Source organism: Protopterus annectens, chromosome 13.part0, assembly GCF_019279795.1.
Source record: "Protopterus annectens isolate FY-2018-M chromosome 13.part0, PAN1.0, whole genome shotgun sequence".
In the NCBI taxonomy this organism is placed as follows: Eukaryota; Metazoa; Chordata; order Ceratodontiformes; family Protopteridae; genus Protopterus; species Protopterus annectens.
Genome location: NC_056747.1, coordinates 786,296,831 through 786,323,275, shown reverse-complemented (window position 1 = coordinate 786,323,275; position 26,445 = coordinate 786,296,831). Strand labels below are relative to the sequence as shown.

At 40.3% G+C, this 26,445-nt stretch overlaps 1 protein-coding gene across 5 annotated transcripts in view; it reads right to left on the bottom strand.

Annotated features, from left to right (window-relative positions):
- The window catches only part of SPECC1 (sperm antigen with calponin homology and coiled-coil domains 1), an 894,647-nt gene that overhangs the window by 327,763 nt on the left and 540,439 nt on the right, over nt 1–26,445 (bottom strand). For all 5 annotated transcript variants that reach the window (XM_044054506.1, XM_044054507.1, XM_044054510.1 and 2 more), the window contains one exon: nt 4,413–5,959. In XM_044054506.1, coding sequence (XP_043910441.1) covers nt 4,413–5,959 — 1,547 coding nt within the window. The remainder of the gene's footprint in view (nt 1–4,412; nt 5,960–26,445) is intronic.

Here is a 26,445-nt window from a genome sequence, read left to right as displayed (position 1 = left end):
TAAGTATTCTAAAAATAGATTAGAGCAATAGCCATGGTTTCACTTATTAAAACATACACTCTCCTGTTTCTACCCTAATATCTGTTTCTTCCCTCTCCTTGTAAATTCCATATTTGCTAACCTACGTCTTCTCTAACACTGTATTAAAAGCTAACTTTAGATGTTTCACATTTATTTCTCCTCTATAATCCTCATCTCTAAGCTCACTTTTGCCTACTAAAATATATTGCTATGTCTTACTTGTCTTGCAAATTCACATATATAGACCCAAAACATCAAAATAATTAATTTAATGATATATTGTGAATAATTTACAATCACTTTAAACATGATTTACAGTCTAAGATCTCTACAATTTCTGCACAAAATCTCAACATTTTATGACAGGTTCCCATAAAGGGAAGAGAAACAAGCATGTGGAAATTAGGGATGTGCACGAGGCAGGGCGTGTTTCCGTTGAGGGATAGAGGAGAAGGAAGAGACTGTATAGGTCCCATATAAAACCAGGCATTTATGTAAAGCAAACTTTAAAGTCTCTGTGTAACAGTGCATGATACAGAGAGCACTTATTAGGTTTAGTAATCTTTTACAGAGAAAGAGGCATCACCAACGCTTTCACATCCATCTAAGGGAATCAGTCTGATAAGTTGTTCTTTGTAAAGTGTTTTTTTTTATTTGATAGTGTCATGAAAGGAATTTGTGAAGAATCACAGTCATTACTCCCCTCCTCAACAAAGGCAGATACAATAGAATGCAGTCTCTTTCCAAAATCCAAGCCTTGCAGCTTAAAGGACTGCCTAATAAACCTGCAACACGGCAAAGTGTGCCTGTGTCCCAAGACTTTATGGAGCTGGTGAGGACATTTGCACCTTTCACATGTCATACCTCATGTCATTTGTACTCAGGCCACAGCCATGCTGCCAGATAAAAGCACTGATTTATGGCTTCCTGGTTACAGCAAATAGTAGAAATCAGCAGGAATCAGTGAAATGCAAGGACGGGTAAAAGTACATTTGCAGAAAACTACCAAACAAAACCGAGGCTTTCTTAATTTAGATGTGTGTTCTGAGTTACTGCTGTCCTTTTCCTGAAGAGGCATTTTTGTTTAAATGTTTAATCTAATTGTAATAGCTTAGCTGAAATGAAACATTTCTTCAGAGGATAACTTTCTATGCCCAAAATAACTGAAGTATGTGGTTACATGCTTTAGCAAAGGTCACACACAGCAAAGAAATTACAGAGAAAATTGAACCTTGCCCTTCAGTCATTGCTGTAATCATAGAATTGAAGTCCACTTCTTCACAAACTGGTAAGCCTTTGCTGTCTGCAGGCTTCTACAGTGTTATAGCAAGCTCGTTGTTTGTAGTGTCTCTGCATACTTTTGCAAGAGTTTACTGATTATATCCTTGTGGACATGGAAAAAGACAGAACTGACATGTTACTGATACTCATATTCCTGAAAAGGAAATAAGGCAACCTGTAAGATAAACTCAGTTAAGTAAACTGTTGTAAGAATAAGATGCTAATATGGTAACAGGTAACATTTAAGATAGTATGAAAAACTCACATACAGGGATTGTAAACATTTAAAAATAAATAGGCTTCTGGATAGCTAGAATAGATTAAAGTGTTTCACCATTACAGAATCTGATAGCAATAAATCAAGGAATGAGGTGTTGACAACAGTGCAGAGACAATAGCTCATAGAGTAGGGTGAGGTAAAACTGGGCAGTCAGACTTGATGGAGTAATCGACTTTCATTGCTGGCTCTGTTTGTGTTTGTATGTTTTACCATGACAACTAGACAGCAATATTATGGACTTACTGAACTATCCAAAAGGGTTATTAGTGCAGTCCTGTTTCAGTTTACATTTTGCCAAGAAGACTGTTTCAGAGTTTAGAAGGAGATCACACACAAAAGTAAAAAACAGCAGTAGACTCTTATTCACCTGTAACTACAGATATCTCATCTCAGGATGATGCCCATAATAATGATATTATTATTATTATTAATTTGTAAGGATCAAATGGTGAAAATTGAAAAAGGGTAATTGTAAGGTGATGTTCAGGGAAGAGTTAAGACAGGCACTGGGTGGGTAACTACAGCAGAGCTAGTAAGAGAGATGGCTAGAAGGGTGCTTGGTGTGACATCTGGAAAGAGGAAGGAGGACAAGGAGACCTGGTGGTGGAATGAAGAAATATAGGAGAGTATACAGAGAAAGAGGTTGGCCAAGAAGAAGTGGGATGGTCAAAGAGATGAAGAAAGTAGACAAGAGTATGAGATGAGGTGCATGGCAAAGAGAGAGGTGGTGAAGGCTAAGGCATATTGAAGAGTTGTATAAAAGGTTGGACACTAAGGAGGGAGAAAAGGACCTGTACCAATTGGCTAGACAGAGGGACCGAGCTAGTAAAGATGTGCAGCAGGTAAGGGTGATAAAGGATAATGAGGGAAACGTACTCACAAGTGAGGAGAGTGTGTTGAGCAGATGGAAAGAGTACTTTGAGGGGTTGATGAATGAAGAGAATGAGAGGGAGAGAAGGTTGGATGATGTGCGGATAGTGAATCATGAAGTGCAGTGGATTAACAAGGAGGAAGTAAGGATAGCTATGAAGAGGATGAAGAACGGAAAGGCTGTTGGCCCAGATGACATACCTGTGGAAGCATGGAGGTGTTTAGGTGAAATGGCAGTGGAGTTTTTAACTAGATTGTTTAATGAAATCTTGGAAAGTGAGAGGATGCCTGAGGAATGGCGAAAAAGTGTTTTGGTACCGATTTTTAAGAATAAGGGTGATGTGCAGAGCTGTAGTAACTAAAGAGGGATTAAACTGATCAGTCATAGCATGAAGTTATGGGAAAGAGTAGTGGAAGCCAGGTTAAGAAGGAAGGTGATAATTAGTGATCAGTAGTATGGTTTCATGCCAGGAAAGAGCACTACAGATGCTATCTTTGCTCTGAGAGTGTTGATGGAGAAGTACAGAGAAGGTCAGAAGGAGTTGCATTGTGTCTTTGTGGATTTAGAGAAAGCATATGACAGGGTGCCTAGAGAGGAGTTGTGGTATTGCATGAGGAAGTCTGGAGTGTCAGAGAAGTATGTAAGAGTGGTACAAGATATGTAAGAGGGTAGTGTGACAGCGGTGAGGTCTGCGATGGGAGTGACGGATGCATTTAAGGTGGAGGTGGGATTACATCAAGGATCAGCTCTGAGCCTTTCTTATTTGCAATGGTGATGGACAGGTTGACAGACGAGATCAGACAGGAGTCCCCGTGGACTATGATGTTTGCAGATGACATTGTGATCTGTAGTGAGAGTAGGGAACAGGTAGAGGAGACCCTGGAGAGATGGAGATATGCTCTAGAGAGAAGAGGAATGAAGGTCAGCAGGACTAAGACAGAATAGATGTGTGTGAATGAGAGGGAGGATAGAGGAATGGTGAGGATGCAGGGAGTAGAGGTGGCGAATGTGAATGCGTTTAAGTATTTGGGATCAACAGTTCAGAGTAATGGTGAGTGTGGAAGAGAGGTGAAGAAGAGAGTACAGGCAGGATGGAGTGGGTGGAGAAGAGTGTCAGGAGTAATTTGTGACAGACGAGTACCAGTAAGAGTGAAAGGGAAGGTCTACAAGAGGGTAGTGAGACCAGCTATGTTATATGGGTTGGAGACAGTGGCATTGACAAAAAGGCAGGAGTCAGAAAGTCAGAGCTTGACGTGGCAGAGTTGAAGATGTTAAGATCTGCACTGGGTGTGACGAGGATGGACAGGATTAGGAATAAGTATATTAGAGGGTCAGCCCAGGTTGGAAGATTTGGAGACAAAGCCAGAGAGGCAAGATTATGTTGGTTTGGACATGTGCTGAGGAGGGATGCAGAGTATATTGGGAAAAAGATGCTAAGGATGAAGCTGCCAGGTAACAGGAAAAGAGGAAGGCCTAAGATAAGGTTTATGGATGTGGTGAGAGAGGATATGCAGGTGGTTGGTGTGACACAGCAAGATGCAGAGGACAGGAGGAAATGGAAACAGTTGATCTGTTGTGGCGTCCCCTAATGGGAGCAGCTGAAAGAAGAAGAAGATTCATTTGTTAACCTTTTCAGATCGAGGAGCAATGTCTAGTTAAATGACTTGCTCGACTTCACACAGTAGGCAAATGAAGGCTGCAAGAATCAAACACATTACCTCAGGAACTACAGCTCACAGCATTAACCCTGTGCACCAAAGGCCAGATAAGGAGAAGACTTACCTGCTTGTTGACATTTAATGGCACACTCTGCTTAAGCAACATTCTGTCTGATCTACAGGAAAGTCAAATAGGAAGAGTTCAAAAATCTAACTTTGGCTTCCCTCCTACAATACACTTTACATTAATCGTACCTAGTTAATTATTTTTCATCTGTGAACTCAGATAATTTTTTTTTACCTTTGACAACAAGCTCTGAAGCTGTTCGATATCACTGTTGGCTTGTACCAGTTCCTCTCTGAGATCAGCACAGGATGAATTTAAGCTCTCCTTCTCAATATGTGCTGCCTTTAACCGTTCCTCTAATTCTGAATTTCCACTGACACACTGTATAGCCCTTAATTCGGCAACTTTCTCCTTTTCAGTTTCTAGTTGAGTTGACAAGCGTTCATTTTCTGCCTTTAGCTCATTAAGAGCCACCTCGAACTCTTTCAGTCTAATGGCCGTCACATTATTGGCCTCATGCTGAGAGTCCAGAAGCCTCTGTAAGTGGCTGTTCTCTTCTTTGAGACTTTTGAGCATGCCTTGTGTTTCATGGTGCTCCTTTTCCAAATTCCGTAGACTGCTGGAAAGATGTTGCTGAATACTAAGCAGCTTTTCTCTCTCGAACCTGGAATTCTCCACAAGCTCGGAGCACTTCTGCTCTAGTTCCAGTGTTCTGCTACCCTTGGAATTTTCTTCCTCATTTTTAATCCTCTCCTGCAAAAGCAGCATTAAATTCTTGTTTTCTTGTGTCAGCTGATCTACGCGCTCTCTCTGTTGGTGCAAGGAAGTTTGCAACAAATTTTTATGCTCTGCCAGCTTCTCGTTTTCTGCTGTCAGCTCTAAGACTACTTGCTGCTGATCAGTAAGCTCCTGGATCGTGGCCTGCAGTTCTTCAGCAGTGCTGTGCTGATTCTCCTCCATTTTGTGAATCTTCTCTGTGAGGCAAGCCAAAGACAGCTTTCCATTTTGAGGCCCTTCTCTACTCGTTAGGCCACCTGGTGAAGCATTACTATTGGAAGAGTCTTCCCTGGACAAACCCTTGATGTTTTCAAATTCAGAACAATCTGCTGAAGAGGAAGCCTTGGTTACATCACTGCTGGTTGAACCTGGACTATGTACCAGGTCTCCATTCATGGCAACAATATTTTTGTCCTTGTTTTTGTTCCTTGGTTTTATAGGACTTCCAAGACTGGAATCTTGGATGGATGGGCTTGAAGGACTGTTAAGGGATGACATTTCAGAGCCCAAAGAATGTTCCAGTGCTGTAAGCTTCATCTTCAGAAGTCGATTCTCTTCCCTGAGATGGATCAGTTCCTGCTGGTAGGTGCTGTTTTGTTCTCTAAGCACTTTAATAGGTGACTCTTTCTGCTCAGAATGAGGTACTAATGCACTAAGAGGCTGTTCAATGATTGCAGCAGGGTCAGGACTGTTTCTGCCCTGATTTTTGCATTTCTTTAGCTCAGTGCGCAATCTACTGATCTCTAACTCTTTGGTTTTTGCCTCTGCCAACAGCTCCTTTACATGAGACTCCAGGACAACCTTTTCACTTGGCTCATTTTCTGGCTTTAGCTTCATCAAAGGACGAACTGATTTAGTGGGTGTAGGGGTAACAGAAGATGTTGGGCTGGATGGTCCCTTTTTAATACTGATTGGCCTCTGTAAAGGCACTTTCTCTCGTGACACTGGTACTGCAAGTTCCCGAGGGGATGGAATACCTGAACGCCTTATTGATGAAACAGTAACTGAAAAATAAACAAAAATTCACATTAAGTACAAAGACAAGGGCATGTCCCCATTCACCCACACAAAAACCCAGCATAATTTATTACAAAGTCTATATTGCACTACTACACATATGAATATACAGCTTCTAGTCATAGTTGTGACAGTTTAAGTATAATGTGTGATCGCACTCTTGTCCTTATCCCTCTCATTCGTTACAGTGACCACAGCATAGAACACCCATGAGACTTCAGAGCAGTAACTGGTTAGATCATGTTATCTCTGTAGGAAGTAATAGTGTCATATGTTATACATAAACTGATGTGTTTACACCCGTACGTCCTGTACTGTCCTGGTGCCAGTGCTCTCCGTCTACATACCTGAATGATCATACACTGACAGAAAGGGGTCGGTTGTGTGACTACAGGAGGAAAGCTGAAGGAACAGATGCAAAAATGAAAAAAAAAAGATGAAGGAACTACTCAAAAAACACCTGTACCAAGCTAAACCTGTCATCTACCGTCAAATACGTAAAAAACTAAACTTTAACCCACTCACATTCATCTCATCCCTCAAAGAATGTAACTGGCATCCTCTAAAGTACTTCAGTCTTGATACTACCTTCCTGAGCATCCTTAATTACCACGCCCCCATAAGACTTTCCAGAATCAAAGCACAACCCTCCCCATGGCTGCAGAAAACCACTAAGTCAGAAATGAAAAACCGGGATAAAGCCTGGGAGCACTGGTGCAAAACCAAAACCCCCTCAACTAGACAGAAATTCCTAGAACTACGCAATAGAGTCAAAAAGCTAATAAAACAGGACAAATTCCAATACTACCAGTCTGCCCTAGAGTCCTCTTAACACAGCCCCAAACAATTCTGGTCCTCCATAAACTCCATCCTCCACCCAGGTAAAGTCAGTACACCTCACTCCTCAGAAAATATTGCTACCTCATTCAACACACACTTCACACAAACCATATTATCACTAGCTAAACAACACAACCCCCCTCCCCTCCAACCCGCACCTTCAACTAGTAATCTCCCCACTGCCTTCTCTTTTTCTCCTGTACCTACCTCCAACATAAAAAAACTCTTAGCTAAACTTAAGCCCACCAGATTAGCAGCAGACAACCTCCCAAGTGAATACCTACAAATCACAGCTGATGCTCTGGCCTACCCAGTATCCATCTTGATTAACCAATCTCTGTCAGAAAGTTACATTCCCACACTGTGGAAAGTATCACATATAATTCTCCTCCACAAAGGCGGACCCTCCACAGAACTAACCAATTACTGCCCCATAGCTATTCTCTCTCCACTCTCCAAAATACTAGAAAGATGCATACAGTCTCAGGTCTCAGACTACCTCCTTACTAACAACCTCCTTTCCAATACCCAGCATGGTTTCCGACCAAACCATAGCACCACCACTGCCTTACTCTCCTTTACTAACACTATCCTTCAGCATAAAAACAATGGCTATCTCTCCTCTCCTCTCCTCTGCTACTTTCCTAGACCTATCTAAAGCATTTGACATGGTCCCACACAAACAACTTATCTCTGTCCTCAATAACCTATCCTTCTCACAATCAGTCACCAACTGGTTTCAGAGTTACCTGTCTGACCGCCAACAATTCATTGTATGGCAGAATGACATATCTCCCCAACTACCTGTCTCCATAGGGGTTCCCCAAGGATCCATCCTTGGACCACTACTCTTCTCTGTTTTCACCAATAATCTAGCCTCTGCCACCAAACATGGCACACTCATACAATACGCAGATGACTCAACCATCATCTGCTCAGCCCAGTCCCTACCCAAAATGCAAAAAGTCACACAGGAAGCCTTTTCCTCTGTTGAAACGTGGTTATCCAATGCCCAATTAATACTCAACCCAAACAAAACTAAATTACTCATCTTCCAACCCACCAAACATATCCAAAACAACTCTCAATTTAACATCACAGCAAAAGACAACACCACTATATACCCAACTGAACACACCAAATTGCTAGGAGTGGAAACAGACAATAAACTAAAATTTGACATTCACATATCCTTAACCATAAAAAAGTCCACAAAAAACTAGGAGCACTATACAGAAATAAGCAACTTCTCACCAAAGCAGCAAAGATTTCAATAGCAAATTCCCACCTTATCTCCACCCTACTTTATGCCTGTCCAATATATACCAACCTAAGGCAATGTGATCTAAACAAGCTAGAGACCTGCTACAACAAAATCGCCAAATTCACAACAGGGGCATCCTACCGTAGTCACCACTGTCTCTCACTTGCTGAACTGGGCTGGCTTGAACTCCCTCACCTCCTTCAATGGTATCAACTCTCACTCGCCCACAAACTAGTAAATCATCCACTAAATGTCCCATCCCTCCAGAATCTACTCCAACCCTATCGCACCACCAGACCACTAAGATCCAGCAACAAAAATCACTTGCAGATCACTAAAGCCAATAACTCTGCTGGTGAAGCACTATTCTCTTGCACCATAGCCAAATTATGGAACTCCCTCCCACCCACAATTACCTTCATACCATCATGCACCCACTTCAAAACTTTACTAAAAGCGCACCTAAAAACATGCTGGCTATGCCCTTGCAACTCCCACTCTAATATCACCCTCCCCATCCAACCACTACCTTTCTTTCCACTCCACTAACTACTTTGATTATAGCAAGCTCAGATGCTCATAAGCCAGTACTTATTATACAGCAGGAACTTATTCTTGTAACATTTGTTAATGTCTGTTATGTACTTCACAGATAAGGATTCTAGTTGTCTACTGATGTACTATGTTCTTCATCTGTAAATATGTTGTAAGTAATTGCTATGTTAAATTGTTAATCGCTATGTAATCCAAAGTAACTACTGTCTGTTTATTTTAACTGTGGAGCTTTTCTCCCCGGGCCTCCGCTGACAATGGACCTACATCCATTCAGACACTCCCGGTCAACAAATATAAATAAATAAATAAATAAAAAGGGAGAACTAACAAATGGACGTATGTTTCAGACAAGAGGCTGTGACATCAGGTGTGGGTAATTTAAGCATGCAAACGAAAGTAAGGCAAAAGCACTATTAGGGAAAGAAATGGAAACATAACAGTTAAAACCCGGGGGGGGGGCAGATTCTGTACTGGGACAACCACTAGGAGCTCTTAGAAATCAAAGTATTCATAGGAGTTAAAAGGAAATTTAGTCTCACAACTATTAACTTCTTCCCAATACCCACTCTTAGACTGTAACCCCTTTACTCAAGGATGGCTAGGCTTTTCATTCACAGAATAAATTCAGGGATACCCATCTAATTATCCAAGCTCTGTTTGAAGGATGGAAAAGCATTATATGGTTTAACCTGCATTAGAAGTTTATTCTAGACATACAAATTGATGATGAATCAACTTGTATCTTAAATCTAACTTTTCATAGGACAATACATAAATAACTTGACAAAGCAATGTGTATCTTTTTATAATGTATTGGGAATTAACACTAGGTGTTTTAGAACTGTGTTGGTATCGTATGTAATGTATTAGTGGGTCATGTTTTTTCTGAATATTTAGAAGAAAGATGAAAATTGTGCTTGTTTTCTCCTACAATAAAGTCAGGACAGGTACTGTTTTACAGATTTTTTTTTTTGCTGTTTCATTTATTTAATTTATGCATCAAGAAAACCCCACACCCACCCCTACACCCCTTAAAAAATCAAGACAACCTTGAATCCCTCTTCCAGTTAAGCTCAGTGTTTCATATCCACTGACAAAATCCATGGTTCATTGTTTCAAAAATAGCAGCAACTCCATGAGTGGGGATACTTTGGTTATAAAATGGCAATCCCATATCCATACATGCTGTATTAATAATTCAAACACATAAATGCAAGGTTTGATTAATGTACTACTCTATTGTTCTAAAGTTGTCCATTTAGATACAAGAAATACCTGCCTGCAGACTGTCCTTACTGAATACGGATCTACTGTATTGTAACATATGAACCTGCTGTTAAAACAGAAATGTTTTCTAAACATGCTGATAATTTCCTTTGTCATTTGCTCATCCACTTGGCTGTTTCCATATAAACACAGCTAGTGCACTTATCCCGGAGCACAGGCAAGGCATTCCAAACTTTGGTCATACTTTCTCTTGCCCAGCTTTTATTTTATTTCTTGTTAAATTAATTTTCGACCCAATCCTTGTTCATGCTAATTTCCATGTGACTTCATCTACTCAGTAATCAGAATATCAGAACTGGGTCATTTGTGGAACAGACACACTACATAGCATTATAGTAGTGATGCTGACACTCCAGTTTGTTGTCAAATCTTTCTTACACTACAGCCAAACTTCCCTAGAAACCTTCACCTAACACACATAATGTTGATTTTGAGATTAAATCAAACAGGCATTCCATCGTATGCCTAAACCATTCAAGCAATGAACTTCCTAACTGTCACATTTTCATTGTCTAACTCAGTATGGTGTTAGAACTTGTGCAGAATTCATGGCAAGCTTTCCTTTGATTACTGCATATGCTTACAAATTCTATTGTCTTTTGTTCTGACTAAATTATTCTATTAGTGTCTGTAGAAGATACAAGCTGTTTATTACCACCAAGCTAAAAATTAAGTCATGCAATACTAAAAGAAACATATTATGATGCTTTCTGACAATTATAAATATAAAATTATAAATCTCCCTACACATGTTCTGCAGCATCTATATTATCCGATTGAATGTTTAGGTTAGCGAATACCTAAACATCAAACTGGTTATATCGAAAAATTAAAACAGCAAACGGCTGATTTAACGTAGGGAATGAATTTCCTTGGCCGCAAAAAAAAAAAAATTTCAAACCAAAATAAACTGGGGGGCCCCCCAACTAAATATGCCAACTCCGAGATCGCTCTACAGTGGGGAAAGGGGCAAAATCTGCATAACGGCCAAGGGAATTATTTCCCTGCATTAAATCGGCCTTTCGCAGTTTTTTGCTTTCGCTATTACCAGATCAACGTTTACGTATTCGCTAACCTAAACATTCAATCAGGTAATAGGAACCCGTTCTGCATTAGTACTGATTCATACCTCTCAACTTCTTACAGCAAGAAATCTGGATAAAGCCATAAATGGGGGGGGGGGGGGGGCAGCTCCAAAAGTGGGGACAGTTTTTTTAAATATTGCTCTTACAAATGTAGAAAGTTGACAGAATAACAGGTTTTGCCTTAGCATGAATTTTCCGAAGGTTATGAAGCCTGAAACTCAAATGTCTTTTATTATCTTCTGACTTCAGTCCTCAAACATTTGACAAAAATTTGCAAGAAAACCACAATTTTATGAAGAAAAGACCAAAAATAGGAGGCAAACATCTGGACATTCTGCGAAGCTCTGGACCGTTGAGAGGTATGGTACTGATTGTTTTTCAGGGGGATATAGTACCTGAACATGTAATTTCTGACATATTAACTTACATTAAGGTATTGCACTTTCTGTCTACACTCTTTTTGCAGGATCACATATTTAAAAGTACATAATTGCCAGTGGGATTAATCTGACATCATGTCATCAATATAGGGCTACTGATCGGAAAATGCAAAGAGTGATGGAACCCTGACTGCAGTCTTGGAGAGCTGGATTTTAGTAAGAGGTCTTGGCACCAGAAGAGGGAAGCAAGAGACAGTCTTTCACCCCTGAACAAGGATGATAATTAGACTCACTTTGCAACTTCCATGTGGTAGAAATTAGATGGTGCAACAGAAAGTGTTGATTGAAAGATGGATGCTGCTTCCTGTTAAGCAGTTTTGAAGTGCTATATAACTGGAGATTGGTTTGAGAGTGGATGCTCTAGAGATTTGGCACTACAGGGCCTCCTTCAGCAGTGTATTCATCAGCTACTGAGGAGAGAGGAGTAAGCCATGCAACATTATATGATAATGAGTCATTAGTAGTTTACACAATAATGAGTCACTAATAGTACAAAACCTGCATGCTGATTGGACAGCTCAACTGGCATTCTTACGGTAAATGAAGCATATCACATTACAACTAAGTCCAGCCACTGAAGTATTCTTGAGCAATCTGACAATGCACTGGGATATGCACTACCACTATGGAGGGGGGGGGGGGGGTTCATAGAAAAAAAACAATCTTCTTTGTCTTTCGGCTTTTTCCCGGTAAGGGGTCGCCACAGCGGAACTCCGGTCCGCTAATGATTGGTAGTAGATTTTTATGAAACGCTGAGGTGCCAGCTCAATGTACAACCTTCAACGAAGGCACGCCCATTTACGCACGCATGTCTTTTGAACGCTACCCAACCGCGAGGAGGAAATGCAGACTCCACACAGAAGGCACTCCCAAGCCAAGCCAAAAATCGAACGGGAGAACCTCTTGCTGTGAGGTAACAACGCTACCGCTATACCACCACGGAATAAAATCATAGAAAAACAAAATCATGAATATCCTGAAAACTCATAGACTCTGACTTTATCAAAAATATATATTTTAAAAGAGAGAGTGCAAAAACAAAGAAAAAAATGTTACACTTCCCAAGATATTCTATTCCTCTACCCCAGCATAGATAGTTAGTAGGTATGCAGTCCAGAAGAAGACCATTTGAGGAGTGTAGAAAAACTTCCAAATTTCCCCAAACCACTTTCTAGTTAAGTGACTTTTTCACTGCCACATATTGGACAAATAAAGGCTAAGGAAATCAAATGCTTCTTCTTCTTTCGGCTTTTTCCCGGTTAGGGGTCGCCACAGCAGATCACCGTTCACTCATGATCGGCAGTGGTGTTTTACAGTGTCGAGTTGCCAGCCTGGTGCCCAACCTTCCACAGAAGGCACACACATGCACACACCTAGGGCCACTTTAGTGTGTCCAGTCCACCTACAGCATGTGTTTGGTATGTGGGAGGAAACCGAAGCACCCGGAGGAAACCCACGCGACCACAGGGAGGACATACAGACTCCGCACAGAAGGCACCCCAGCAAGGAAATCAAATGCTATATTACAAAATATGAGAAAAATATTACAAAATATGAGAAAAATCAGGGATGTTCAGCAAAACACTGAACAGTTACAAATAATGGTTACCAGCACTGCAACTGATCAAACTATCAGTGACCATACCTCTTAATTGTCCAGAGTTCTGCAAAACATCCCTAATTTTTCTTATATTTTGTTGTCTCTCACAAAATGTTTGATTTTATGGTAAATCACTGAAGATGAATCAGTCAATAATGCCTGACAGTAGACTTTCAAAAAAAAAAAAAACAAAGAAGGAAAGAAAGAAAAAACAAAAACAGAGAGTGACAGACAGCCAATGATAGAGTTGCTCTCTTCTCTATTACTTCTCTTACACCACACAAGCATGGGGATGTACAAACCTTAAATGTGCACTACACCAGTATGCAGGAAATAAACAGAAAGAACACTGAAGTGCTGTCACTCCATGAAATTATTTACGAAAAGTAAGCATTTTATTTTTAAGGTGTTTTGTCATGCTTTCTCTACTTACCTGTGTACACTACAGTATGTGCTGTATACACTGCTGAGTTGCATCCTCATTAAATCAGAAACGTTTTTCAGGCATAAAAACAAAATAAAAAATCCCTTGTAAAATTTGTTTTCCTGTGCTAATGACACTGACGTTTAACACTGATCTTTAACCTCAGTGACATCAACTGAGGAGAAAACATGAGAGGCTTCCATAGACTTTAATGGATGCAAGTTGCACGTGTGCAAAGAGGTGTCCATTAAAGTCTATGGACAGCCACCTTACATGATGTTAAGGAAATGCTAAATTTACTTGGGCCATTGTTTTAATAAAAAGTTTATAAAGCTTTTTATTAAAAAAACTGGCCTAAATAAATACAGATCTACTTATGCAAACTGCATTGCAGCATTAAACTGAAATTTATTTCCATTTCCTCCCCTCAGGAACACCACTGCATCACCTCGTCAAGGCCAAATGGCAACTGGTCTCCTAAAGAGTTGAGCTTCTACTAGGGTCTCTTCTTTTCAAAGTACCTCAGCTAGGTGAGTTTCCACCTCTTGTAGCCAAACTCCATAATAAAACTACCCCCTACAACCTCCATAACGTCTCCCAATTAACTCCCTCACTCCGGACACCCCAAACTAAGCTGCACTGTACTGGCTATTCCTTCTCCATTCTTGCAGCCAAACTATGCCAATCCCTCCCCTTCACCTTAAAGAAGTCTCCTCTTTCCCTAACGTCAAGCTCAACTAAAAAAGTCACTTTCATCAAAAATCTGACTGCAAGTGCTTTTCCACCAGACACATAATCTAACTTCCTCCTCACCTGCATCACTATAGCAATAACGCAGGTGGGTAATGTGATTTACCCACGGTTGGCGTGGTTTGGTCCCGAGGGCTAAGCCCGATGGACCAAACAAAGACAACCGTGGGTAAATCCAGCATTACCCACACCCAGAAGTGGTTATTGTTATTATAATGACATTATTTAAGAAAAGAAATAATTACTTTTCTTAAATAATGGCATTGTATACGCCTCTTGCTGCCCTTCCGCAGCTGTCTGGTGTTCCGCGGTAGTTCTGATGTACTGCATGCCTACGCAGTACATCAGAGTTGTGGGCAAAAGCAACGGAGAACGCAAGATCTCCGTTGCTTGTCTCGCTATGTTACATGGGTTTAACATAGCGAGACAGCTTTAAAATAAGTAACGGAGATCTCTGTTGCTTATTTTAAAGCTGTCTCGCTATGTTAAACTCATTTAACATAGCGAGACAGGTTAAAAAAAAAGCAACGGAGATCGCAAGATCTCCGTTGCTTTTTACACACTGTGTCACTATGTTAAAGGAGTTTAACATAGCGAGACAGCTTTAAAATAAGCAACGGAGATCTGCGTTGCTTTTTTTAAACCTGTGTCGCTATGTTAAACTCTTTTAACATAGCGAGATTAGTGTTATACTAACGGAAAAAGTCCGGGCGACCGGACCTTTTTCCGTTAGTATATTGAGGGATTTACAACGGGCACGCTGGTTGGGCTGGCCAATCAGCATGCACGTTTTAGAGGAGGCATTGTATAATTCTATTTTGATCCTCTGTTCTCAGATGCTGCTTCCCTCTCATATTTACTAATAAATACATTTGCATTTGATTATCTGCTCTGCTAATATTATTTACATATTATATCAACTGTCTATGGGATTATCTACCTTCTGTGATTACTCTGTGTTTGTGAATTTGTTCTATTTTCTTTTTTTGTGACTCTCTTCATCTGGGCTGTGTCTGTAAATGGTCTATAGAGATCACTGTACTACCCTGGTAAACAAACTAAAATATATAAATGAATAACTCACTAGATGCTGCAATACAGTTCTACATTGTGACAAAACACTTTAAATAATGTCATTGTGTAACAGCAATAATCTACGAGTGGGTGTGGTATGACAGAATTTACCAGTGGTTGTCTTTGACTGATCACTCGGGTTTTACTGTCACGATCAAAGCACGCCCACCATGATCCTATGATACCCAGACCCAGTCATGGATTATTGCTAAAATATATGACCAGCCAGAATAACTGCCTTCCCTCAACTGGCTTTTTCTTTGGCTACATAGGACGGTGAAATGACAATGCCAATAAGGACATATAAGGGAACTGATAAGTCACAGGTAAGGGCAAAGAAATACAACAAAAAAATCATAATAAAAGGTCTTTTGAATCCACTTCATCATGTCATTTAACGGTATGTGAAAAATATGCCTTATAATATTAAACTTTTGAGAATATACTTTGGTTTTGTCAGAGGTTACGCCATTACAGCAGCTAATGTTTTTTTTTTTCATGTCTGTGTATGTGTCTGTGTGTTTCTGCTGCTCCACAGACACTTATTCAAAGATTTATTCAAAGTTAATATTAGAGTATTATTATGAATGCACCATTTGACAATATTGTCATTTTAATGGCTTGGTTTACAATGTTAATTCATGCCTTCAGTTGTTAGGACATACATTATGTTAATTTCAAATACGGTTGATGCATATATTTTAACCAATCACACATATGTTTTACAGATATCTGTGGAACAGATACAAAGGTGTTGATTTAATAGGTTGTAGCAAAGGAATTTTTATTTATTTCAAATCTATATATTAGCTGACATTCTCTGTTCGGTATTTTGATGGCTTCCACAAGACAGGTCAATATACAACCCATTAACTTCAAATCCATCAATATAAATTTATCAAAAAACACAGCTACTATCTGCTGGAACTGCTAGTGCCAGTTCAAGTAAAGCATTTTTTAGCAGGTATGCAAGCTCCCTGTGTCATCCCATGTGTGTGTGGAGGGGATTTCCATCACCACACGTTACTGCTCTCCTTACGTAAATACAGTAACCACATAGTCACAGTATACCTGGAAAAAAGAAATAGCATGCAGTGGGGTGGGGATTGTACTGTGATCTCACATTATAGTACTCACCTGTGTACTGTGATCTCACATTATAGTACTCACCTGTGTACTGTGATCTCACATTATAGTACTCACCTGTGTACTGTGATCTCACATTATAGTACTCACCTGTGTGCTGTGATCTCACATTATAGTATTCACCTGTGTACTGTGATCTCACCTTATAGTACTCACCTGTAACATATGCTGACAGTTAACGGAGATAATTAACACTGTTAGCTGTAAACAAGTTTCTTCCTGTATTCAAGGGAACAGACTTTTATTTCTTCTCTTTCCATTTGCCTGCTGTGTAACTCTGAGCAAGTCACTTAACCAGACAGTGCTTCTAGGTTGCCCCTGAATACAAGACACTTTGTCCAGTGGGCTTACCGGGTTAATAAATAGATTTAAAAAAAAAAACATTCCAGACTATTCTATTGTGGGAGTTGGGATCACGGGAAATTACATTCAATGGGAGAGTTTTCGGTTATTGACGGATCAATCTTATTTTAAAATTCATCATACAGGGCCTGATATTCAACAGTAGATCTGAAGTCATATTTTTGTCTGGCTCTCTATTGAAATGTGGTATGCTGAGTACTGCCGAAAAAAAAAAAGAACAGAAGCACATGAGAAGAGTGAATTTCGAAAATCACTGTTCTACTTTAAACTTCTTTTTCCAGAGGGAGAAGGCCCCCCACACACACACACACACACACACACACACACACACACTTCCCCACACCCTCCAAAGTGTGTGTGTGTGTGTGTGTGTGTGTGTGTGTGTGTGTGTGTGTGTGTGTGTGTGTGTGTGTGTATATATATATATATATATATATATATATATATATATAGATAGATATATATATATATATATATATATATATATATATATAAATATGTCCGTTCTTTTAGCCATTCTGTCTCTCTGTGTCAGAACTCACTCTAGCGGGTCCCTACATTTCAAATGGTTACTTCTTTATGTATTGTATGGTGATACATCTTCTCCATAGACAGGCACCTCCTCCTTAATTTATATAAACCATCACGTGTTGTATAAAAGTATTAAACAGTCTAATTATGTTGTCCCCATGGCATACAAGAATAAAACCTTGACTGTAACCCTGCTGGCCCAAGATTTGCAGCCTGGACACTGGAAGAACTGATGAGGCTGTCTGAGAGTGAGTGACTGATGGCTGGCTTGCACAGCACTGTACCTGAATTTGGAGCAAATGCAGAATCACATGTGCTGATGGCTGGTATACATCCTTACTTCAGCAGTTCACATATCAGGTCCAGAGGGCAAATGTTAATGTCTTAAGCCAAAAACACACTAAAGGGTCGAAGAGCATGCCACATGACAGTTCTGTGTAATTCCATTATCCAAGACCAATTTTGTTGGACCTCAGATATTCCCCTTGCTAGCCAAACCTCTGGGCTAGGGTTAAGCTGGACTCTTCTGGTTAAGCTGTGCCCCTGTATGGAGTGAATGAAGATGGCTCCAGTGCTAATAAATGTTCCATGCACGGTGCACCCTTGCAATAAAAAGTCTCCCCTAAAAACAAAATCTAATTACTGTCACACAGATCAAATAAAGCCCTTATTACTTCATCTGCTGACTTCACGAATAGCTGCAGCAAACATTCTGCATGTATTTCCCTGACTCATTTTAGCTCATGTTATACGACATTGTCACAACAACTTGTAAATGAAAGCTTGAGTATAGACATCCTCATAATGCATGTACTCAAACTAATTTTATGAGTTAACATAAAACTCTTAAATTAAGTCTCATTGTAGGCCTTCCTGTACTCTTACCTTTATTTTATTATTCCTACTCTGAGGTCACTGTAACTCAGATAAAAAATTATAACTGACTGATGATTAACACGTCCTATTCTTTCTGCAAGAAACTCTGTCCTCGGTACACCTACAATTCAATATTATGTAAATACTTAAGACTTCTCATTACTGACATGAACAATGAAATACAAGGCTACAGTAAGGTAATAGTTCAAATAAACTTGGAGAACTAGATTATGAATCAGTATCTAAAATGTTTTTCAGCTTGTCAAGCATACCTTAACATGATCCTTATCAGTAGAATTAACAGAAGCATCTATTGCAGAAATCCCACTTAGGGCCTTAAGCCTAAATCTAAACTTTCATTTTGCATGCTGCCTCTGGATTTAAACTTTAGTGTGGGGCTCATCCATATTTATAGCCACATTCTACAGTTAAAGCAGTTTCCACAGCTCCCCTTACACCATTGAGTAATGTCAGTTCATGGTTTAATGACAGCTCTCAGTAATACAAATTGAGTGCCTTCCACTGTTCACAAAGTGTACAAAATGGGTGACATGAGCTGCACAAATATCAAAGAAAAAGTTCTTAGAATAAGTCCGAACTTATCGGAAGTAGGTAAAATTAAGTTTAATTATTTTGTTTAAAACCCTAATTGAACACCTTTGTAGCAATTACTTAACTTATTTTTTTGTACTACAGTTTCCCTTTAACACTGATGCTTCCCTAATCCTTTTCTCCCTGGGCTGTATTTGTAAATGACAACAGCAAAACTCACTTTACTAATAATGTGGTCAAACCGCTTTAGAAATAAGTAGTGGAAACGTTTGTTTTCTGTTCTGACCAGTCTTGACCAACCCTATCCGCTACAGGAATTCTCAGTCAGAGGAAGGGTAAAATTAAAAAAACATACTTACATCTATAGCTGATGTAAAGGGGTTAAATGTACTTGCAAGTGAGTGTGCATAAGATCTTTAGTAGCCAAGAGACTTTTAAGACCAAAAAACAAGGACCTGTCATTCTGCTGCCCCTAAACTATACTCTGTGTCCTCTGAACTATGGAAGAGGAACAATCCAGTTAGCAGCTAAACAAAAGCCTTGAAGACACCCCCACAGAACGAACTTCATTTATAACAGAAGCAGCTCTGTCCTTCAGAGAGTAATTATACGGCAAGAAAACAAAGCTACCAGTGTTTAGTGTGCACAGCAGTACAAGGAATCTGCTAGCCCTGTACAGCCAGCCTACACAGGCAGCCCAACACCATTTAAGCACAGCACAAAAGAGAGAGAGAAAGTCAGAGAGAGAGAGAGAGAGAACTTTAAAATAAAGAACTAAAAATCTGCAAGGAGAAATGTAAGTTTGCTATGTGTGTAGCATTTAATACTAGCAAGGTTATTTATTTTATTTGTTAGCTGGAACATGATTTCAACCATGACCCAGAAACAGTAATACAAAATGCAAACCAATAATAAAAATAAAAGCCTATATAATGGTAACTCTAACACATCAAAGACAAAAAATCAGCGGAATAGCAAAAATTAAAAACAAAAAGCTAAATATAAAAATAATTGGACAGATCTGTGATTTGCTACATTCTTCGTGGGGAAGTGGTAAAATAGTTTAGAATTAGACAGTTCTGAAGAAACAGATGTATAAGTAAGTTGCAAACTAAAGGGATGTTTGCAATGCATGTTAAGAGAGTCTTTGTGCAGGCTTTCATGGGAACTGTAAAGAGATGGTGGGGATCTAACGGATGAGGAATACTGTTTTAGAACTTTAGACTAGAGAGAGAGAGAGAAAGATGGGTTGCCACTGACCTGAGTTCATGGCAAATACTTAAAAATACTGTAAAAAATATGCAAATAAGCTGCATAGATGGATAATTTGGACCTTATAAAATTATGAAATGGGAAAGTATTAGAATGGTATCATATTTTTTGAGTGCTTTGTTTTTGGTTAATAAAATACCATGGTTATGGACTGTTTTTAGACATTATCCGGGCCATAAATAATGACACTAACATACAAGGTAGGGCAACATAAGACTGCAAAAAGGATATTTGGGCAGCAGACAAGAAAAGTTCTTTTGCTGAGGTGTCTTCAACGCTTTTGTTTAGCTGATAAAATGGGCTCAATAAAGGACAGTGCCAAGGATTTGTGAGAAGAGATACTATTTTTGGTAGTAAAAGTGGCGTGTTTGCAGTTTTAACCATTCTTGTTCGGTATAAAGCCATTTATATGTTCTACTGTGAGTCTGACACACCATTTTTTTAGACATGCTCTTCAGAATACTGAAAGATACATTTTCTTTAAAAAAGCTTATTGGCAGGAACAACAAAGCAATTTCTGTACATCGGGGATTCATTTGCCACTGCTAGGGACCAGCAGACTGTGAAGAACCAATTGCTGAGCAAAATAAGGGTCCTAAATGTAGGTCTTGTATAATATCAGAAATGTTGCACTTTGTTAAGGCAAAGGAACCAAATGATTGAATGCCTTACAGATTCCTAGAGCATTAAGTCCAAACTTAAGAGATCCATGGATAACTTAAAGAGCCCATAGGTCACTAACATCAAAACTGAAAGAGTGTGAGTAACCCAAGCAGATTATATTTAGATAACTGCACTATCAAAACCAGATATAATACTGAATGCAACCAGGAAGATGAAGACGATTGTACTGAAAGGCTGTGATTTTGGCTTTCTCCAGCTTTCTCATTCTTAGGAAGAGCTTCTGACAAAGAAAAAAGACATTTGTACATGAGTCATGCCTTCAGTTCAGTATCCTCCATTCATTTTGATGCCTTAACTAACACTATTAGTTTTATCACTTTCACTCCTTGGAGGCAGTACCTTTCTCTACACAGGTGAAGTGTTGAATTAAGGTGGACAGTGTAGTCCCCACAAAATGAGAAGATAGGTTCATAGGTTCGTAGGATTATACTAGGCTATTGGCCCAGAGGCCCTTATAAACTTAGCCAAGAAATTTGCCCATGTTCCCACAAAGTCAGCACCTGTTTCCCCTGTCCATCATGGACACAGGTAGGATCCCAGGGGTGTATTTTCTGTTTCCCATCCAGTCGTCCAGGTTCCTCTTAAAGAGGGTTAGAGAGGTACTCTGCTTGACATGGAGAAAGAGACTATTCCACAGATGGGGGAGTCATTGGGACACAAATCTATCCTGCCTGCAAGTTCTATTAATGTCACAGAACAGGTTGAGACCTTGTGTGCGGGTTGCGTGAGTGGAGTTTGATTTATGGATATGCAGCAACTGTATCAAGGTTGGGTCTGAGATGGCCTTGTATGCCAGACACAGGTCACCTCCAAGCAGTCTGTATGAGACTGAGTAGAGGGACACAGCTTTTAGCCTATCTGTCATAGGTGTTTGACATCCTGGATTTTCCTGATCAGGAACCTCTGTGGTCTCTCCAGCTGCTGCATGTGCTTGGCAAGGTACAAACCGAAAGGAAATTGTACTCGATAATAGGTCTGATAAGGGAGGAGTACAGGGATGTTATGACCTCCTTGTTCCTGGATGAAATATCCTTATTTATGAGGTGGGCCATGTAGAAAGCCTTCCATACAATAGAGGCAATGTGGTGGTCGAAAGTCGGGTTGCTATCAACCTGAGTGCCTGAGTCCGTCATGACTGATTGCATGCTTAGTACATTGTTGCTAATGTGATAATTAGTGGGGACGCCATTTTCCCCAAAGGAGATAATGATGCATTCCTTGGCATTCACTTTGAGGCCATGCTTCTGGCACCAGTCTTTAGTTTGGGTAAGGGGCTCTTAGAGGATGTTCACATCACTAGGGGGAATTTAAGACAGGACCCAGCTTGCAGTCATTTGCAACCCCTGGTCAGCCACAAACCACTGATTTTGGCTTATACCTCAGAAAATTATATCCCAAACTGTAGAGGCCCCAAGACCGATCCCTGGGGTACACTGCTTGTTACAGATCTACTACTAGAGGTGGCTTCCCCTATTTTGACTGAGTGGGTTCTATCAGTGAGCCAGTTAGCTACCCATCTGGTAACATACATATTTATGCCTAGCTGGGAGAGATTATCTATTATACATACATGAGTGGGGAATAGTGTCAAAGGCTTTGGCTAGGTCAAGGTAGGCAATGTGCACCGTCTTCCCCTCATCCCCTCATCCGTGGCTTTGGTGACTGTTTCGAAGAAGGTGACCAGGTTTAACAGGCATGATCTTCCTTTGACAAAACCAAACTGTGTGGAGTCAAGCATTTGGAGGTTGCCAATATCCTTGTTTATAAGGTCCATGATAATGCATTCCACGGCCTTGCAGATCAGGCTAGTTGGGCTGATGGGCCTGTAATTGCCTGGGTCAGTGGATGATTCACCTTTGTGTAGTGGAATGACAGCAGCTGTCCTCCATTTGGCTGGGATGAAGCTGGTACTCAGGGTTTAGTTGAATAGGGTGCCTAACACAGGTGAGAGCTCATGCCTGAGTTCATGTAGGATACATCCAGGGATGTTATCAGGTCCAATGGGGACTGTATTTTTTGCTTTTGAGAGGGCATTGAAGACCTGCTCCCTGGTGATGGGGGGGGGAGGTGCTGGGGATATCCTGGTTTACTGATGGGGGACAGGGGGTTGAAGTTTTCACTGAACCTGTCTGCCAGCAGGTTGGCTATATCTATGGCGTTTGTGTATGTGGTGTTACTGACCACAAGTTCAGAGCAGATTTGGGTCTTACCTTTGAAGGCCTTGTGATTGTACTTAGTAGATGTGGTCAATTTTGACTCAAAGTTAGCCTTACAGGATTTCACCAGTGACCTTATTTGCTTGTTCAGACAAAGGAGAAATTGCTTCCAACTTGGCACCTGCTCCTTCTTGGTCCTGGACAGCAATATTTTTTCCTTTTATTGTAGAGTTTGTTTATTGCTGCTTTCCACCAGACAGTTTTACTGTTCCTTGAGGAAGATGATTTGGTCCTGTCAGGTACTGCTGAGTCCATATGTAGGTGCTCATATAGTTTTTTGGTGCAGGCTTGGACATAAGTGCTAGTACCAACTGAAGGGACAGTGGCTGTGAAGATGCTTATACTTGCTGTGAGGAGATTGTAGTCGACTTTGGAAAAGTTATTTTGTTTGGCCCTGACAAGGGGGGGGGGGTCAGGGGAGATGGTGACTTCAAAAGTGATCACGTTATGGTTGGATCTTACCAAAGAGGAAGACACTGTAGGGGTGCTACAGTGGCTACTCATGTTTGTTAGGACCAGGTCAGGGATATTTTCACCTCTCATAGGGGTGTCGACCAGCTGATCCAATGCACCGGCATTGACAGAGTCAAGGATTCTCTGGGTATTCATGTTTGGGCTAGAATAGGTCTTCTAGTCTATGGTTGGGTAGTTAAAGTCACCCAGGATCAGGGTAGAAGGTTGAATCTTGATGGATTCAAGTAAGTCCAGATAGGTGGAGTGGGCATCCTGAGTCATGGTTGGGGGTCTGTAGCTAGCTATGATTTGAACAGGTGTTTTGTCAGCAGTTAACTGCACTTTGAGTGTCTCCTGTGCATCATACCAGTTGACCAGCCTGGAAGTGTGTATGTCTTTGATAAATATTGAAACTCCATCTCCTTTGGCTTTGTAGCCCTCCATTTGGGGTCTGAAAGTATGGCACGATGAGTAACCTGGTAAGGCTGGGGTGCTCTCTGCAGCTTTGAACCATGTTTCAGTGACTGCACAAATGTCAACATCCTCCAGGGCAAAGAATGCTTGCAATGAGTGCAGTTTCATGCTTAGGCTCCTAGCGTTTAGCAGTATGACCGTTAAATTTAATTTAGAAAAAATGTTCATGTTGGTAATTTTGTGCTTATGACTTTGTCTAAAAAAGGCTCTATGGAGAGGCAAGAGCATTTGCCAGAAGCCTGAAGCCCAGGGGAGACAGATGAAGGCCATCTCTGGGAAAGCATCTTGGTCTGTCAATCATGTCCTCCCAGGCTGTCAGGTACTGGATCCCCTTGGAATGACACAAGAAACTAAGCCAATTGTTAAAGTCAAGCATTGTTTGTTTGTATTGAGGCAACATTCTGGGTGATGGTAGGATGCTGCTTAAGGCTGGGGACATACCTGCCTGGGACACATATTCAGTGAGCTCGATCATGTTTCTCTTCATACAGTCCAGGGAGGTACATCTCAAGTCATTCACACCAACATGGACTATGAGAGAGTCATAACAGTATCTGTTGTTAAGAGACTTGAGTGCGTGCATGATATGGCAGATTGTAGCACCTGACAAACAACTTGCTGTGACTTTCTCCTTGTCTAGCCTGGTGAGGGACACTTCTGTGGGCAGAATCTACCTTCTCCTTGCACAACAGTCAAAATCAGTTCCAAACTATGTCATAAGGAAAAAGTCTCTTAAACAGGAATTCATAGTAGCCAGCAGTTACAGAAGGATTTGCAACAGTGTCCTTTGCAGGAAATCTATCCACAAACAGAATAATCAAGGGGGAGGGGAAAGCGCCAGATTCTAGTCTAGTTGGATAGCCATCCATTTTGAAAGGCCCTGTTGACTGTTGCCTGATGTGGTGAATCAAAGCATGAGACATGCTGGATTCACTGGAAGACATTCTTCTTACAGTGGACAGGAGATGAGAATCACTGGTGTAACTACTAAGCAAACCACAAATCAGTGTGCTGATTAGGCACAAAGTATAAGACAAGTACAGGAATAACACCAAAATGAATGCCCAGGGGTTGTATTTTGTACAGCACATCTTAACAACCATAAGAATGCCAAGAGGCTAGGTATGCACCCTATTCCCAACATACACACACCCTTACCTGCAGGTAGCCATACCATGTTAGGGCACTTTAAATACCATAAGTCAAAGCAGTAGCCAAGTCTGGTGTGCAAATTTAATTTAATTGTTGCTTTTTTTGCTTTCATATTTGCAGGTTTAATGAAGTTCTGACAAAGAGCAATAGAAATAGGAAGCATTAAAGATTGTTTTGCATATTAATTACTGATATGTAGCTGAAATATACACAAATAGTGAGGGGTACTGTGTTACTGATGTGCCGAGATATACAACAGAACACTACAGTGGTAAACAAACACTGAGAAGATAAAGAGAGAATCGGGAAGCAAAACAAAGAGTGGAAATTCAGGACAAGCGTGGTCAGCCACAGGGCCCTTTAAAAGACAATGGCTGAACTGAGTGATGTCTAATACAAGGAGGTTGAATAAGGCTACAGCGTGAACCAGTTTAAGCCTGCTTTAAAAAGCTTAGACAATTCTTGACCTTTTTATTAGCAAACTAAATTGTCCCACTGTTAATCTCACTCCCTTATGGTGATGGAGTTAGCACAATCACAGATTTATCAGTGTTGCTGAGACTTCCGAGAGGTAGGTTGCCATTCTGGTGAAAAAGAAATTAAATTGGAACCTTGAAAATAAATAAGTGGGAAAATGAGGATGTCAGGTGGGTTATGGAGACACCTCAAATTGCTCTACTTTTAATTGTGAATGTCCCTAATGAAGACAGGTCAGATTCCTATACTGTTTTGTTTCCTTAAGTGCCACTGGCTATGCAAAACTCCTGTCCTACTGTTTTAACAGTAAAAATGAATGTGACTATGGATTGTGTTCTTGGCAGGGGACATCAAGCAGCAGAGGTATCATAGATCTCAAAAATTGGCATTTGCATACACTCAATCCTTGGGTCTGATTGATACAAGGAAGATACTAACCCTCCCCCTTTCAAATAAGATTACCTTAGTAACTTCTTTCTTGCAATCAAAAATCCGTCTTGTCTTACTGTGAGTGCAGTGATGCCATATATTCAATGTGCCCAAGTATTAACTTTCCTTACATTTGGTTAGTGCCTTGAAATATGCAGCACTCACCAGATTCATGTCAAAGCCCACCCCATGATATAGAGGGTAGACTCATAACTATAGAAAGGCGGCAGGACAACAGAACTGCCTTCTTCATGAAAAACTGGTCTGACTGAACTCATAGATTTGATGTCATCCTTTACATGGTGGGAATGGGTGTTGTATGACTGATCTTTGTTTTTCAGAAAATGCTTTTGAATTACTACAATTTTTAAAGAAGATTTATGACCCTGGGAGTAATAATACCCCCCCTCCCACATAGCTTATTATGTGATTAATTATGTTCTACTGTATTTATTTTGATTCTGAATTAATTTACAGTTGGGAGTTTTGGTGAATATAATTTCCAGTTGTCTATTTTGTTTCTAAGAAT